The following is a 15869-nucleotide window of genomic DNA, read 5'->3' on the forward strand; positions in this document are numbered from 1 at the left end:
AAACGAATGTGAGATTTAGCAGGTGTTAAAAGGTATTTATTTCTGAACAGTAACTACAGTGAATGGACGTGTTGGCATGAAGTGAGGTTGGAAAACCAGAGTATTTGTCGGGATAAAAGCTGGGTTGGTCTCTTATGAGTTTTGGATAAGTTATAAATAAAAGGAACGCCCTGAAACTGCAGAAATATCACCAAAACCAGCCAGTGCTGGCTGGGATATTCGAGTTCCAAATCTTTAGGCTTTGCAGCTCCAGAACTATTCAGGTGGCTCAAGGGGCAGGGAAATATCCTGGGAAGAGGATCACAGGCATGATCCAGACATTAATGCTGGTATTATTGCCATTGTTTAAGAAGCCAGAATTCCCTCTGCAAGGCCACTTAACCCACTCCCACCATCCTTTTGTCCTGTTGTGCAGTAGATGTCCCTTGGAAGTGGACCAGCCCTGTGCTGTGGGTGTGAGGGGAAAGAGGGGTTGTTCCTTCTCATGCTTTTCCTTTTTCCCTACTGATACCAGGTCAGAACTTTATGGAAAGCTGGAAAAACATGGAGAACTATCCAGTTCTCTGCAGATAATAGTGTGGAATCACCAAGCTGATGGGAATTTTGAGATACTTCAGGCATGGAATGGTGGGAATGGTTCTCCTGCTGTATCCCAGGCAGCAGTTGATGTGTTGGGAGGAGTTTGGCTTGGAAAAAGGAAAGCCAGTCTTTTGTGTAATGGTATGAACTCCCCAACCTACAAAAACCTTGGAATTTGAAGCTGTGGGTACTTTGTGACAAGGGGAAAAGGATTTGAACTAAAAGGAGTAGGTTTAGGTTAGATTTTAGGAGGAGGTTCTTCCCTGGGAGGGTGGTGAGGCCCTGGAATGGATTTCCCAGAGAAGCTGTGGCTGCCCCATCCCTGGAAGTGCCCAAGGCAACCTGCTCTAGTGGAAGGTGCCCTTGCCCATGACAGGGGGGTGGAACTGGATGATCCTTAAGGTCCCTTCCCACCCCAACCATTCTGTGATTCTATAAATCACATTCCAAATTTGAATACGCTGGGTTGTTGCACTCTGGCTGCTGCTCTGCTTTCTGCAGCCTGAGTATGAATAACTTGTATAAAATCAGGGTTTTTTCTGGAAAATAATTTACCCTTCAGACCCTCAGAATTTTATGCAGCTCTTTGAAAACGTTCAGTCAACAGGAAACCACAAAGAGGAGCCTGATGCAGGCAGTACCTGAGAGCCTTGTCATGGGGAATAATTTCTGTAGATTAATTACTGCTCCAGGTATGTTGTCTTTGTCTCTGCTGGACACAGGGAGGGAATATTAATCTGCTTAGATGGTGTTCCTGGAGTCCCTCATTAGGAATGGAGCTGCTGCTGTGTTATCTTATCTCAGCATTTATTGCCAACCCCTGCCCTGAGCGGAACCACGGGGATGATTTATGTTGCCTCAAGTACTTGTGGATTCAGTTGTGCCTTTGTTAGTGACACACCTGTCCTCAAATTAAAAACAAAGCACTTGTTCCGTTGTGCATTGATCCACTGGGCTGCATTTTTCATCTTACTGGGGAAAGTGGGAGGAGAATCCAGATAAAAGTACTGAATTAAACCAAACAAGAACGTTGGCATGCCTTAAGAAATCCTGTTTTCCTGCAAGGGGGGGGGAAACATTTTGGCCCCCCTCCCTCCTCCCAAGTGTTTCAGGGTTGCTTCTCTTTTTTTTTTGTAGTGGCAGCTGGAATTCCAAAGGGTGTTTTAATTCAGTATCTGGTTTATCCCAGTCTGTCAGCTCAGCCTTGCCCTGGAACTCCCTCATTCGCCTCTCAGTGAGATGGGGAGAAGAATCGGATGGGTGGGAGTGAGAGAACTTGTGGATTGAGAGAAAAACAGTTGAATAGGTAAAGCAAAGTAAAGAATTCATTCCTCACTTCCCCTGGGCAGGCAGGGGCTCAGCCATTCCCAGGAAAGCCAGGATCCATCAGGTGTAGTGGAGAAGGATGTTGAGGGGCTGGAGTGTGTCCAGGGAAGGGAATGGAGCTGGGGAAGGGGCTGGAGCAGCAGGAGCAGCTGAGGGAGCTGGGGGGGCTCAGCCTGGAGAAAAGGAGGCTCGGGGGGGACCTTCTGGCTCTGCAAGTCCCTGACAGGAGGGGGGAGCCAAGGGGGATCGGGCTCTGCTCCCAGGGAACAAGGGACAGAAGGAGAGGGAACGGCCTCCAGCTGTGCCAGGGGAGGGTCAGGCTGGACATGAGGAGGAATTTCTTCCTGGAAAGGGTGGTCAGGCCTTGGAAGGGGCTGTCCAGGGAGGTGGTGGAGTTCCCACCCCTGGAGGTGTCCAAGGAAGGCCTGGAGGTGGCACTCAGTGCTCTGGGCTGGGGGACAAGGTGGGCATCGGGCATGGGGTGGACTCCATAGGCTGGGAGAGCTTTTCCAACCTCAGTGATCCTATGATTCTGTGACTTGGGAAGACAAATGCCATCACTTCAAACATTCCCCTTTCCTTCTTCCCCCAGCTTTTATTGCTGAGCATGATGCCACGTGGTCTGGGATGTCCCTGGGTCAGTTGGGCTCAGCTGGCCTGGGTGTCTCCACTCTTAACTTCTTGTGCACTCCCAGCCACTCATTGGTGGGAAGTTGCTGCCCAGAGAAGCTGTGGCTGCCCCATCCCTGGAAGTGTCCAAGGCCAGGTTGGACAGGGGATTTGGAGCACCCTGGGCTAGTGAAAGGTGTCCCTGCCCATGGCAGGGTGTGGAACTATCGTTCTTTAAGGTCCTTTCCAACCCAGGCCTGTGGTTCTGTGGTGTGAGGAGCAGAGAAGGCTTTGAGCTGGGCAAACCCTGCTCAGCAATAACAAACCATCCCTGAGTTATCTCTGCTCTGAACTTTGTGTTCCCAGCACAAATCCCAGCCCAGCCACTGTGCAGAACATTAACTCCATCCCAGCCAAACCCACACCGAGCTGGGATCAAACGTTCCTGAAAATGCAGGTGCACTGCAGGGTTTGAGCTTATTCACACTCCAGATGGTCCAGTCATCTTTGAAGGCTCATGGTAATCAGGGAGCTTCCTGATGGCTGGAGAAAGGTGAATTCCATACCCGTTTCTGCTGGAAGGAGGCTGCCTTACTTTCCCTTGCTTCCTGGGAATATTACGGAGCAAAACCTCCCAGAAATCGTTTTCAAGGCTTCTTTCAAGGCTTCTTTCCCAAGAAGTCATGTACTGGAGGGGCAAGAAGGTGATTTGGAGCAGCCAAGGGTGAATTGGGTCCGATTGCCTTCTGGGAAAGCTGGGAATGTGGGCAGGGAGAACGTGTTACCTTTGACACAGTGTCCTGGAGCACCTTTATGGCCACGTCAGGGACACGGGGACTGATAAGGGGGTGGAAAATTGGCCGGACTTCCCCGTTGGAAGCAGTGGGGAGCAGTGCTGCAAAGTCCAACTGGCTCTGGATGTGTCCCTCAGACACCTCTGGGTGTCCCACAGAGGTCTGTGCTGGATCCATGACTCCAGGAAGGACATGGATCATGAAAAATCAATATATTAACATTAAAATATACGTTAGTGATTTATAAAACAGTGTTATATTTGTCCAGTTGTACCAATCTCAAGATGAAAGTCACACCTTGCAGAGTAAAACCAGTTAAACCCAGTGACACTCCAAAAATCAGAAGGGGAATTAGGTGCTGTATGAAAATTTAACTCCACGCAGAGCTATGCAAAAATGGAAACAGACACCCCGTGGCCATGGTGGGATGGAGCTCTGGGCAGGTTAAGGAGTGTTAAATTTGGGGAGCAGGTTGATTTGCTGGAGGCAGGACCATGTCCAGGGTGACCTTGGGTGACAGGGGCTGGCACAGCTTCAGGAAGGTCAACAAAGGCAAATGCCAAGTCCTGCCCAGGATCACTCCAGCCTTGAGCCAGGCTAAGCTGGGAATTGCAGTGCCATGGGGGACAGGAATATTGGAAGTGGGTGTTGTTCCCCAGCAGGGTTGGTGCTCGTGCGTTGGGATCTGTTTGCCTTGCTTCCAAGAAATAAATTCCATCTCATCACTGGAAAAGGCACCTGAGATCTGCCCGTTCAGGGAGGCAGGAATTGATATTTAAGGCTGGATTTTAACTTCCTGTGTGCAGGTTTTGTTTCAGAGGTAGATTGGGATTTTCAGGGGGGGCCTCAGCCTGTGTTCCTGCACGTCTTCCCTGGGGCAGAGGTGGCAGTGAGATTTTTCAGGAGTGATTTTTGTCACTGGGACAAAAGGAACCAAACCAGCTGTGGCAATTCCGCCTTGATAGTGGCTTTGGAGCTTTGTGGGGTTGCTCCCCTTTTTATTTTCCTTCTATTTTTTCTTAAACCAGAGCAGTTTCCATGTTTTTAATGGAAAATTCTGTGTACTTTCACCTCAATGAATCAGGATAGTGTTAGCTTGGACATGATTTCACATTGAGCATTTGTACTCCAAGTTGTAAAGTCATAATTTTCCACTGGCATATGTTGTAACTGTCAGGAATTATCCTTGAGCTGCCTTCTGGGAAGCTAGGAATTTTTGAATATTTCAAAATTCCCTGATTCACCTCTTTGAGTGTTTAAATGTGACTCAATCAACCAACCAGTAGCAACGTGTTTTAGTATTTTACTAAGAATTTTTGATGGGGTGAATTCACTTTTAACCAAATTTTGAAATTGCCTTAATAACTCATGATAGTGAAAGAAGGGAAAATGGTTTATTCCTTTACCTTTTTGGTGTTTGGTTTTTTTTTTTTTTCCCATTCCTTTTCTCATTGTATCGGGGCTTTATGGATCTTCTCCCTGGCTCTGCATCACCTGATGTGGCTTTCACTTGCTGACAGTTCATAAAGCAAAGAGAAAATGCTGTTTTAATTATGAAACAAAGAGAAAATGATGTTTTGATTCAGTAGCCTCTCTGAAAAGGATTTTAAAAAGCCTTTTGGCGAGTCACCATCCCCGTGCAGTGTGTGTGAATATTAATTTTCCCCTGCTCCTTTCATCACCTCCCAGGCACTGAAAGGGTCAACTCAGCTGCTCCCAGTTGTGCTGAGCTGGGAAATCCAGGCTTTGTAAAGCTGAGCACGTTGTTTTAGCTGTGCTTTTGTTAGACAGGGCTCGGGGGCTCTCAGGTCAAGGTCAGAAAAAGGTGTGTTCCTCTAGTCCAACCTTCTTTTTGGACGTTTCAGATACTAATTTGTGCTTTTTCTGGTGCTTTGCGTGGTCGTGGAAATCGGAAGGATTTTCTAATGGCATTAAAATTTGCCAAACAATTTATCTGAAAGTTCATAACCAAAGAAATGTATTAACCCCAACTGCTCGTGTTGGGTGAGTTGGACCAATTTGCCAGTTAATCCGTTGGTTTTTTGGACCTTTATCGTGACCTTGTTCCAAATGTGATTCTGGCCTTGTTGAATTTCTCAGCTTTAAATGGAAATACATTCACTGATGCAAATTTAACCCCTTCTTTTATTCAAGAGCCCTGGCCACGGGGTGTCTGTTTCCATTTTTGCATAGCTCTGCATGGAGTTAAATTTTCATACAGCACCTAATTCCCTTTCTGATTTTTGGGGTGTCACTGGGTTTAACTGGTTTTGCTGTGCAAGGTGTGACTTTCATCTTGAGATTGGTACAACTGGACAAATATAACTCTGTTTTATAAATCACTAACGTATATTTTAATGTTAATATATTGATTTTTCATGAAGGATGGCCAGCCCAAGACATCCAGGCACTAGTTTCTCCTGTTTCTCTGTTGGAAAACTCCTTGAAGTCTCATTGTCCACTGACCTGACTCCTCCTTCACATTGTTATGCTGATTTGCAAGGAAAATAGAAAAAGATCCCACAATATTTTGGAACACCTGTTGTACTAAATTGACCTGGGTGTTTTAAATACAGTCTTAAAAACTTACCAGTAACAGTTAGAGAGCATTTCATTGCCTTATAAACCCAATTGTTTCATGAGATGAATGGATTTGAAATTCCATCTTGAATGACAGTAAAGAACATCCCAGCTTTGCACGATAAATCAAGATATACACGCATGGAATTTGCTCCCTGATGCATTTATTAGTCAGCCTTTTCTTTTCCCCTGCTCAAAAGGGTTTTCTCCTGGGAAATTTGGCTACTCCAGGCTGTTATTTTTGTTCTGTTTGGTGATATATTTATAGTTGTTGCAGAAGGATTCCTGGATAAATTGTCCCAAGGATAAAACCAGCTTTATGTTACCTGCACTTAACCATTTTGTTCATTCATCAAAACATAGATCCAACACAAATTTAGGTATACTGTAAATTGAATTATGTGCTGTCTTGCCCACCTGTTCTGTAAACCCCCTACTTAAAATACAAAAATTTAAAATGTAAAATATTTCTGATTGAATGAGGTGCTGCTGTAAAATCCATTCTCTTTGTGCCGGAGCTTGTGGTCGATCCAAGTCCAAGATTTCAGGCAGTTTTGGGAGTAAATTTGATTCTGATTTTGTTTTAGTTCCCTGGTGTAAAACTTTTCTTGGAGGTTTTTAGGGATATCTCAGGCTTTTAGCATTGTTATGCCATCAGTTTAAGTGGAATTTGGTTCAGATGGGGGGGAAGACCTCAGGTAAAATAAACGTTCCGTATCCAGGCTGGGTGTAAACTGAATATCCTGAAAATTTACCTCTGATTCCATGTTTTCCACTGCAGTTACCTGGGAATTGGAGAAGAAAGAGTTCCCAGATTTAGGTTCCAAAGACAGCAGCTTGTTTTCTTTCACCTTTTCAACACTGATGGCACATTTCAGTTGTTCCTTGTAGTTATTTGTGCGGTTCTTTATCATTTTGGTCAAAACCCAAGTTCTTTTAAAAGGATATTTTGGGTTCCGGGTGTTTCCTAAACTGAGATTTGAAACAGGAGATCCTAAAAGAAACTGTTTTGTAATATTAGGTGGAATACTTGGAATACTTTACAAAATAGTAATTTTTATTATTATTTAATAATTTATTATTCATATTGAGGTGTTCCATGGTTCAGTCACAGCCCTTGGTACCCACGGAGCTACATGGGGGGGGATTTGGGAAGTTTAATCCTTGGAGCTGGAATATGGCCAGATCTTCTGGGAAGAATTTTAAACAATCACGATGCTTTTAGATTTTTGTTTCACATCCTGTTGGGAAAAGTGAGCCTGTAACACCCATCAGAATGTGGATATTCCTCATGGTGAGATGGAGGAGAAAGAACCTGTCCAGAATTCCTTATTAGAGGATGTTCCTGAGGATTTTTTTTTTTATTTAATTGATGTGCCACCAGAATGACTGTGTAACTAATTTAAATATAATTAGATTTTCCTTTTGCTCACGGCATAGCCTGAAGCTTGGTAGTTTCTTGTGTAGCTTGAAGAAGATAATTGAAGGAAATTGAATTTGTGGTGGGTTGGTTTAGGTATTAATGGATTTTTTTTTTTTTCCCCCTCTTTCAGAGCCTTCAGTCAGAAAAGAGCTGCAATTGAGAAGGAATATGCACAGGTAGGTTCTGGAAGCATTTTAATGGTTGTGTTGTTTTTCTGTTGGGGTAATTTGTTCATCAGCAAATTTCCACAGTGTTTTAATTTATTTTTTCCATAAGTTAGTTCCTGTGAAAATATTGAAGTTCCTAATCAGATTGGTCTGTGCAGGGCTTGAGCCCATTCTGGGGTTCCATGGACAGTTTGACTCAAAATTCTTGGGCCCAGAAGACATTTTTAAAATTTTTTTCCCCAGTTGTTACAAAGTCGGTCAACTCTTGGTGATGTTTTCTCAGAATTCAGTGTGAAACCTGAGTTAAAAAGTAAAATCAGGTCAATTAGAGGGAGAGGAAATGTGTTCTGGCACACTGGCTCCAAAATAAATTTACATTCACATTCCTCAGTGGGAGCAGCTTCTCATTCAGCTGAAATAAAAGCAGATTTGGCCTCCTGCTCATGATAGGGAGTGGAATGAATTTTGATTTGTTGGGGAGAAAAGAGGCAGGATTGATTTTTTTTTTTTTTTTTTTTTTTTTTCCCCTCTCTGGTTCCAAAATTAAAAAGCATCTAATAAGGGGCAACCGCCTGTTTAATTTACAGGAAAGGCTCTTGGAGCTGAAGATTAAAAAGACATTAATTTATTTTTGAATAGATTAAAGGTGGAATAAAATCTGAGCTCGTGAGGGCTCGATATCCAACTGGAGACGTGCCTGATGTTGGAATTGGTGTTGGGGCAGTGACAGGAGGGAAATGGGGGAGCACAGCCTGGCACTGGGCTGGGTCTAAGGGAAGTTTTAGGATGTTAAAAATCCTTTTAGTGCTGCATCACCCACAAAATAACAGAGCAAACGCGTTCCGGGGGCTGGATTTTCTGGCAGGAAAAGAGGATTTCTGTGTCTGCCACGGGCAGGTTTTTAGGGCTGATTTTTCTGCCCCAAACTTGGCTGAAAACGCTTTGTAAATCCAAGTAAATTTGTGCTGAATTTAATCCACTCGCTGATGACGTTCTGTAAGTTATTGACACTCCAGTTTTTCTTTGGACATGAATTTACGTTGGAATGTATCCATTCCATCGGCAGGTGAACTTGATTTGATGAAATATAGGGATTTTTCAGTGACAGGATCAATACCTGCCTCCTGAAACCGGGCTCCAAAGCAGGTATTGGGTGATCTTTGTAGTGATGGAGAGAATTTAAATTCACTTTTAATTCACGTCCCAGTGAGACACCGGGAATGTCTTTTACATGCAGAGACACAACAGTCACTGCATTTAGGGAATAGTCGTGATAAGTTGGAAAAATAATTATGTTCTCAGCTTTGGAAGGCTCAGGCTTAACAAGTGAGGCTTTCAGCTCCTGGGATTTAACCCCCCCCCAGCTTTCCAGCAATGCAGCTGCATCGTTTGAGAGCCACTGAATGGCTGCTGGGATGAATGAAGGCTTGTGGGATCGCTTCCTTGGATCGCTGAGGAGCTCCAGGACAATGTGGGATGGTTCTTCCAGGGCCTCTAAAAGGATTTTTCTGTTCTGGAGGTGGTGGTAATAAAACTGCCCGTGAAACCTTTTTTGGGGAGACGAGTTGTGCTCAAAAGAAGTGGGAAGTCGCTTCCATTGATAATGGGATATTCCTTTAAAACCAGCGATAAAGGGAGCTGGAAATTCTCAACCAAACCTTTTCACAGATTCTAGCCAAATGCCTTTAGGAATTTAGAATATTCTTGGGTTTGGCAGGTTAAAAGGAGTGGAAGGGGTGGACAGGGAAAATAAGTTTCCCAGAAGTGCAAGCTTTGCTGTTTTTTCCAACAAAATTGTGTCTTGGTGCCCTGCACGTGGGTGCCAAGTTCCCAAACACAGAGGGCTTTTGTTGGGAGCAGGAGAACCTGTCCAAAGGCAAGGGAAACACCAGGTCAGTGTTTAGAACTTCCCCCTAATTACGCAGGAAGTGCTGGGAATGGATGGGAGGAATTACAGGACCTGTGTTTAAATTTCTCTGTGTCTTATTTGGTCGAGGAGTTCCTTTTACAGAATGTTTTTCACCTTGTTGTACCCGTTGCCACCCAAGTTTTTGTTGCTTATTGTCTGTCCCCAGTGGGTTCTTTCCTGGATTTTTGAGGCTGGAATAAGTGGGAGGAATATCCAGTGTATCCCTGGGCCTGTGGCTCTGCACTTTTCTGGATCAGTTGGGCTTGGCTCTTCCACTTGTATTTTCAGTGCTGCATTATTTAATACACAATTAAAGGCTCACCTTAATACTCCCAACCAAGAGCTCTCCTTTCTCACTAACAGCATGCCTGGTAATAGCATTTAAATTGCAATTTTATATTGTTGTTATGAGCTGTTCTCCATGATTAATGAGCTGGAATCAGAGGCTGAGAATCCTTGTTTGGGTGAAAGAACAACTTATTGAAGGTGTGCTTTTGCTGCTACCTACCAAAAAAACTGGTTTACTCAGCGTGTTAATAAGGAAAATGTTGGGTTTGGGGGATTTTTTTTTGAGATCATAATTCCATCTGCACTGTACATATTATTATTTTATATTTTTTATTGAAGAGACCAGTCTTTTCCTCTTGGTGTTGAGTGCTGGGAACACACAGGTGACCTTCCTTGTCATCTTTGCTTGATGTTTCATTATCATTGTTTCGGAGTAAAACGTGATTCCAGGCAATCAACCCCTTGGAATTTACAAATAACCTCCTCATTTCCCTGCATGTTAATGAGTTTTTAACTGTAGAACTTCAACTAAAGGCATTGACGGTGTGGAAAAAAGGTGTGAAAGTCCATTCCATGAGCTGCTGCCTTTGAAATGAGGCTTGTGTAGAAGTTTCTGTTTGGGTTTTTCAAAAAAGGCAATAATTATTAGGATTTTTTTTCCTCCTCTCTGTGTTTTCTGGAGGTTAAATTAGCACTGAGGAGATGTGGGTGCTCAGGAAAAGCAATTATCTTATCTGGGATCAGAGAGAGTGGCCTCGGTGTTGATTGCTGTGGCAGTGAGAAACTTAATACATTTAAAACGTTTTAAAATGGGGAGAAAAGAAAAGGGAGGGGAGTTTCCACCCCCCACATTCCCTGTGTGGATGCTGGGACTGAAGTACAGCGATGGCAATGATCAGGAAGAGCCTGAAAATAAGATTAAAGTGATGGCAGAGGGTCAGAGCAGAGGGGGAACAAGAGGAAAGGTGGATTTAAGCAGATGTAAAATGATCACCTTCACCCATTTGCCTCACCAGCCTTGAAAAACCCACTTATTTCCACCCATCAAAATCTGTACTTAGCTATTTTCTATAAAATTGCAACATTCCTGCAGCAATTTTTGTATGTGGATAACGTGTGTGTATACACTTCATATATAAAGCACTTATTTCATAAATACATATAACATATAATTTATTTAATGGATCTAACCAACATTTTTGGGCTGCAGTGCCCGAATATAGTGGTTTTCTAGTGTTAAAAATCAAAAATAGAAGCTGATTATTTCTTTTACCCACACTCTGACAGGATGTTTCACTTCACATCCAGTGACCTTTTTAGCAATTTTGCAGTGGATTAAAATTGTAAGGGTTAAAATAAGAGATTTCCCCCCCCTGTGTCTTATTCCCTGGTGCTGTGGCTCATTTTTCTTCCATTAATTGATTTGTCTTTATCCTATGGAGACTGGAAAGGTGATAGTATTTCCCTAATTAGGGGTTAGCGAAATTGGGGGAATTTTAGCCAAATATAAGTCTCTGATAGGACAGAAACAAGACTAAACTCTTGCAAATACACTGATTTATTGCTGCATTAACCACGAGAGCAGGAGGATAGGGGGCACTTGGAACAGGAACAGCTGGGAAACTTGGGAATGGTGCTGGAAGTAGAACCCTCAGCATGGAAAACAGTCCCCTGGGTGGATTCTGAAATCCCATGTGGCTGAAGAGCTGCAGCTTGGCAAACACAACCTGGCAATGGACTCAGAGGGGAAAAGGTGTCCGGGTGTGTTCCAGGTCTTCCCTCTGTGGAAGCTCAGGAAAAATCCTTGAGGTGCCTGCTCTGAAAACCCAACAAGCAGCTTTTTAGTAGTTACTTCTGTTAGGTTTTTTAATTTTTGTTTTATTTTTCCCTATTTTTTTCCCTTTTCTGTTTTTTCCCCTCTTTCCCCCATTTTTTTAATTTTTCCCGATTTTTCCTTTCTTTTTCCTACTTTTTTCAATTTTTCAATTTTACCTATTTTTTTTTCCAGTGCCTAAAGGGGCTCCAGGAAAGCTGGAAAGGGACTTGGGACAAGGGCCTGGAGGGACAGGATACAGGGAATGGCTTCCCACTGGCACAGGGCAGGGTTAGGTGGGATATTGGGAAGGAATTCTTCCCTGGGAGGGTGGGGAGGCCCTGGACTGGATTTTCCAGAGAAACTGTGGCTGCCCCATCCCTGGAAGTGTCCAAGGCCAGGTTGGAGCAACCTGGGCTAGTGGAAGGTGTCCCTGCTCATGGCAGGGGGTGGAACTGGACAAGCTTTAAGGTCCCTTCCAACCCAAACCATTCCATGATTCTATGACTCAGTTTAGGATATTTCTTTTGGATAATTGCTGGTGTTCTCTGAATTATTGTTTTGGATTCACTGAGAGAGGAAAACCTGTGTTTCAACCTGAGTTACGAAGAAGTGTTAATGAGTAACCACTGCAAGATTTTTTGTTCCTTGCCCTATTCCTGAAAAATCTCATCTATTTGGTGTGGAATGTGTGGATGCCTGTGGCTTCAGACACACCTGGAGCCTGGACTGTTCTGTTAGTTTGCCTGAAATCTCAGCAGGACAGATTTTTCCATGTTTTGGGAGAGGATCCATCCCCTTCCCGGACCCTGCCTGACATGAGATCATGCATATTGATGTCCTGGCTCGGTCCTTTGAGCCCTGATGGGGCATAATCACCACAATTTATTGGCTCCAGAAAGGAAACACCTGCCTGGTGCTACCTTTGGATTCTATTCCCCATTCACAGCACCAGGATACCCATGAGGGGGGGAAGAAAATGAAGTGGAGGGCTCTGTAGCTATTCAGACCATTCTTCCCAACAAAGCATGGAAATCAGTGGCCGTGAAGGTCACAAAGAGGGATCTGCTCCATCTCATAAATGGTTGGGAACACTATTGTGGATTTTACAATAACTTGTAGAGACAAGTTTGACAAATCAGGTGTTATAATGGGATTATTGGTACCATTCTGCACTTGTCACACTTCAGGCTCGTGGTGCACGTTCCCCTTTTTCCCCCCAAACAAGAAACTCTTTAGAATTCTCAATATTAAATGTCCCTTTAACATTTAATATAATATACTTTCCATGGAACAAAGGCTGGGGGTCCATGAGCGACATTCCCAACGATATTATCGTTGACCTTCTCTTTTTATGGAGATTTTACTTTCAGTCCTTCATGTACTTTTTCATCTCCAAGAAACACATGGCAGCACTTAGAGCAAGGGGGGGGAAAAAGTCAGATATCTGATTTAGGTCTTGTCTCACTGGCTGCTCTGTTAAAAGAAAAATTAAAATGTCCTGTACTGCAATATTAAGTCCATTGAAAAAGAATTTTTAAAGGCAGCCTTTTAAAAATGCCAGGCTATCTGCTCCACTTTTTATGGAATTCTTTTGGTTAAAATAATATTTCCCTAAGAACAGAGGAGGACTGTCAGCTTCTATTTTCAGTGAAAACATCAAGTTCCTTATAAAGGGGTTGCTAAGCTTAGATTTACGCTGTTCCTACAAAGAAAGCCCTTCATGAAGAAACTCCATGTTTTGCTGAACTGATGCAAGCAACTTTCTCTTAGGCTGCTTTTAGCCCTTATTTTTCTTTCCGATTACTGTGCTCCCAAGCATCCACTGCCTGGAATTCGGATCCTTGGAAGTGGTTCTGCCTTCAGATGAAAAGCTTTCTTCTTCAGAGCTGCTCCTTTTTGCTTGGCCTTTCAGTTCCAGTGAAATCAGGATCTCTCAGCCTGTGGAGTTATCCAGGAGTTATCCCTGCTGTAGTTTGTGCGTGTGTTGGGAATTTTTTTGGACTATTTCAGCATTTCATCTCTTCTCTAACACATTCAGTCCAAACAGCTGTCCTTCCCAAGAGCTGCTTTTCTCCTCCCCATGATTTAAGGGGGCAGGAAAGTCACAACTTCAAGGCTTTAAAAATAAACCCAGTGGAAACTTGGAGTAGCTGAGTCATAACTCCGAGCCACCGATACCCTGCGGAGTCGTTTCCGCATCTTTTTGGGGTTCCTTTTTCCTGTGTGTCTTTTCTTATGTCTCGTCCTGGGTATCCAAGAGGAAGACTTTTATTTCCCAGTTTTCCATACCTCATATGCATCTCATATTCATCTCGGAGTCCTTTGGGTGGAAGAGAATGCTGGAGGTCACCTCTTCCAACCTCCTGGGCTAACTGGAGTTCAGTGAAGTTGGTGAGGTCCTTGTTCCTTTTAAGCTTGGAAAATCTTGGAGCGTGTTGATTCCCAAACTGCATCCCTTGGGAAGAATATGTTTTCATTCTCATGGATGTTTGACAGCCCAGGTCTTGCCTGAACCACCTCCTTGGCTGTTTGTGCCACTCTGTTTTCCCAGTTCCCTGGGAATGACTATGCCTTGTTCTTCTCCTGCCTTTGCTTCCAGCTTTTGGGATGGTACCAGTTCCTTGGGAGCGAGGGAAATGCATCCTGGTTGGCAAACACTGCTGGAGATGGCTCTGGTGTGTGTTTGGTGCTGTTTGGGTTATTTTTAACTCCCCAGAGCTTTTAGGTAAGAATATTTGGTGGATGAGCATCACCTATCATCCCTTCCTCAGATTTTCTAGCAGGCCATAAACAACTCAAAATCCATTTGTCTCAACTTTATTTTGCCTTCTGTTTGCGCTTTCTCTAGATCTTCGTTTTTTCTGGAACCATTACTTCAAAAAAACTTTGTATTCCAGCATAACTCTGCTTCTTTACCTAATAAGCACCTTCTCTGTTACAACTGAAATTAGGGAAAACCAGCAATCACTGCTTTGCCTGAGAATGGTACTGAGATGTAATTAAAAAGAAAACTATGGTTTAAAAAAATAATCCTCACAGTAAAAAAGGTGTGTAGGGTTTCATTCTTGGCTTAGTTCAGTTGGTTAATTCAGCTGATTACATTTTCTGCAGTTCACATAGTTCAGCTGGTTTTCAAATGTTGGGCGCACAGAGGGAATTTGTGAGAGTTTTTACTCCTTTCCTCTGCAGGACTTTTAGAAAAAATAAATGTGTGATTGCGCAGTAACTACAGTGGTTGGGGTTATGTGTGACTGTATTTTGGATAGTGACATTTCTGAGAAGTTATTCTTCCTTTTCACATTTCTCAGATCATGTTACTTTAACTGTTGAAAAGATCCACTTATTAAATGTTTTTTTAAAAAAAAAAAAAGGTAAAGCTCGTTTTATTCACTGTTCAGTAATTAAAATTAAAATACGTAATTTGTGTGTACACCGTAAAAGTGCTTGAATGTAGTTTTGCAGGAGCAGCCTGTCATCCTTTCCATTCTGGATGGAATGGATCCCAGGGATCCAGTTTTTGTGCCTGACATCCGGGAGTTTATTAGATGGATATAATGTAAACTGGGCAGAGCTTCTTGGCTGCTGAAGCTGTTTGTCTTAGAGGATTATTTTAAAGGTTCAGTAGATGTGTTCTAAAAACTATACTCCCTTCTTCCTCTTTCCAATCTTGGAAGTTTTGCTTTCAGACCTGGATAAACCAGGATGTGTTGACAGCTCGAAGAAGAAAAACCCAACAGAGAATGTTTAAGTCGAATCTGCCACAAATGATTATTCACTGTCAGACCCTACACACACAAGTTGACTTGTTCACACAGATAAAGGCCTTTTACCAGCTAGTCCTACCTGCATTCCCAAAAAAGGGAGGGAGAAAGGAAAGAAGGATGTGATCCAGCAAAGCAGGCAGCTCTATCTACAGCTCACTCCTTCAGTAAATATAGGAGGAAACGGGCAGGATGTTTCTCGCACGTTTTGGGGAAATAAGTCTTGTTCTTCGTGTTCACTGCAGGCTCTGGAGCTGCAGATGTGCAGCAATATATAAGATTTCATTTAAAATCAAAGAGATTTTTCCCATATGTAAAGGAAATGTTGCACAACACAAACAGAAAAGCAGTTTCACATCAGCTTTTAGATGCTGGGAGGTTATTTCTGGTAGTCCACCAAATGACAGCTGTTGCCTCAAACGTTTATTGTTATATTTTTTGGTCTGGATGGCAGCAAAGCCTCATCTCAACTGGGTCATTGCCTTACACGTTGTTTTGGAAGGAATAACTAACTGAACAGCTTCGTGCTCTAGATGAGGGAGAATGTTGTCCAGCTGGATTCTGGAAAATAAACCAATATATGAATATATTGGCCTGTATCTAATCCATATGGATGA

At 43.2% G+C, this 15869-nt stretch overlaps 1 protein-coding gene across 2 annotated transcripts in view; it reads left to right on the forward strand.

Annotated features, from left to right (window-relative positions):
* Window positions 1-15869, forward strand: part of FCHSD2 (FCH and double SH3 domains 2) — a 112507-nt gene that overhangs the window by 18304 nt on the left and 78334 nt on the right. For both annotated transcript variants that reach the window (XM_032679074.1, XM_032679075.1), the window contains exon 3: window positions 7442-7487. In XM_032679074.1, coding sequence (XP_032534965.1) covers window positions 7442-7487 — 46 coding nt within the window. The remainder of the gene's footprint in view (window positions 1-7441; window positions 7488-15869) is intronic.

This window comes from Chiroxiphia lanceolata, chromosome 2 (genome assembly GCF_009829145.1).
Source record: "Chiroxiphia lanceolata isolate bChiLan1 chromosome 2, bChiLan1.pri, whole genome shotgun sequence".
Lineage (NCBI taxonomy): Eukaryota > Metazoa > Chordata > Aves > Passeriformes > Pipridae > Chiroxiphia > Chiroxiphia lanceolata.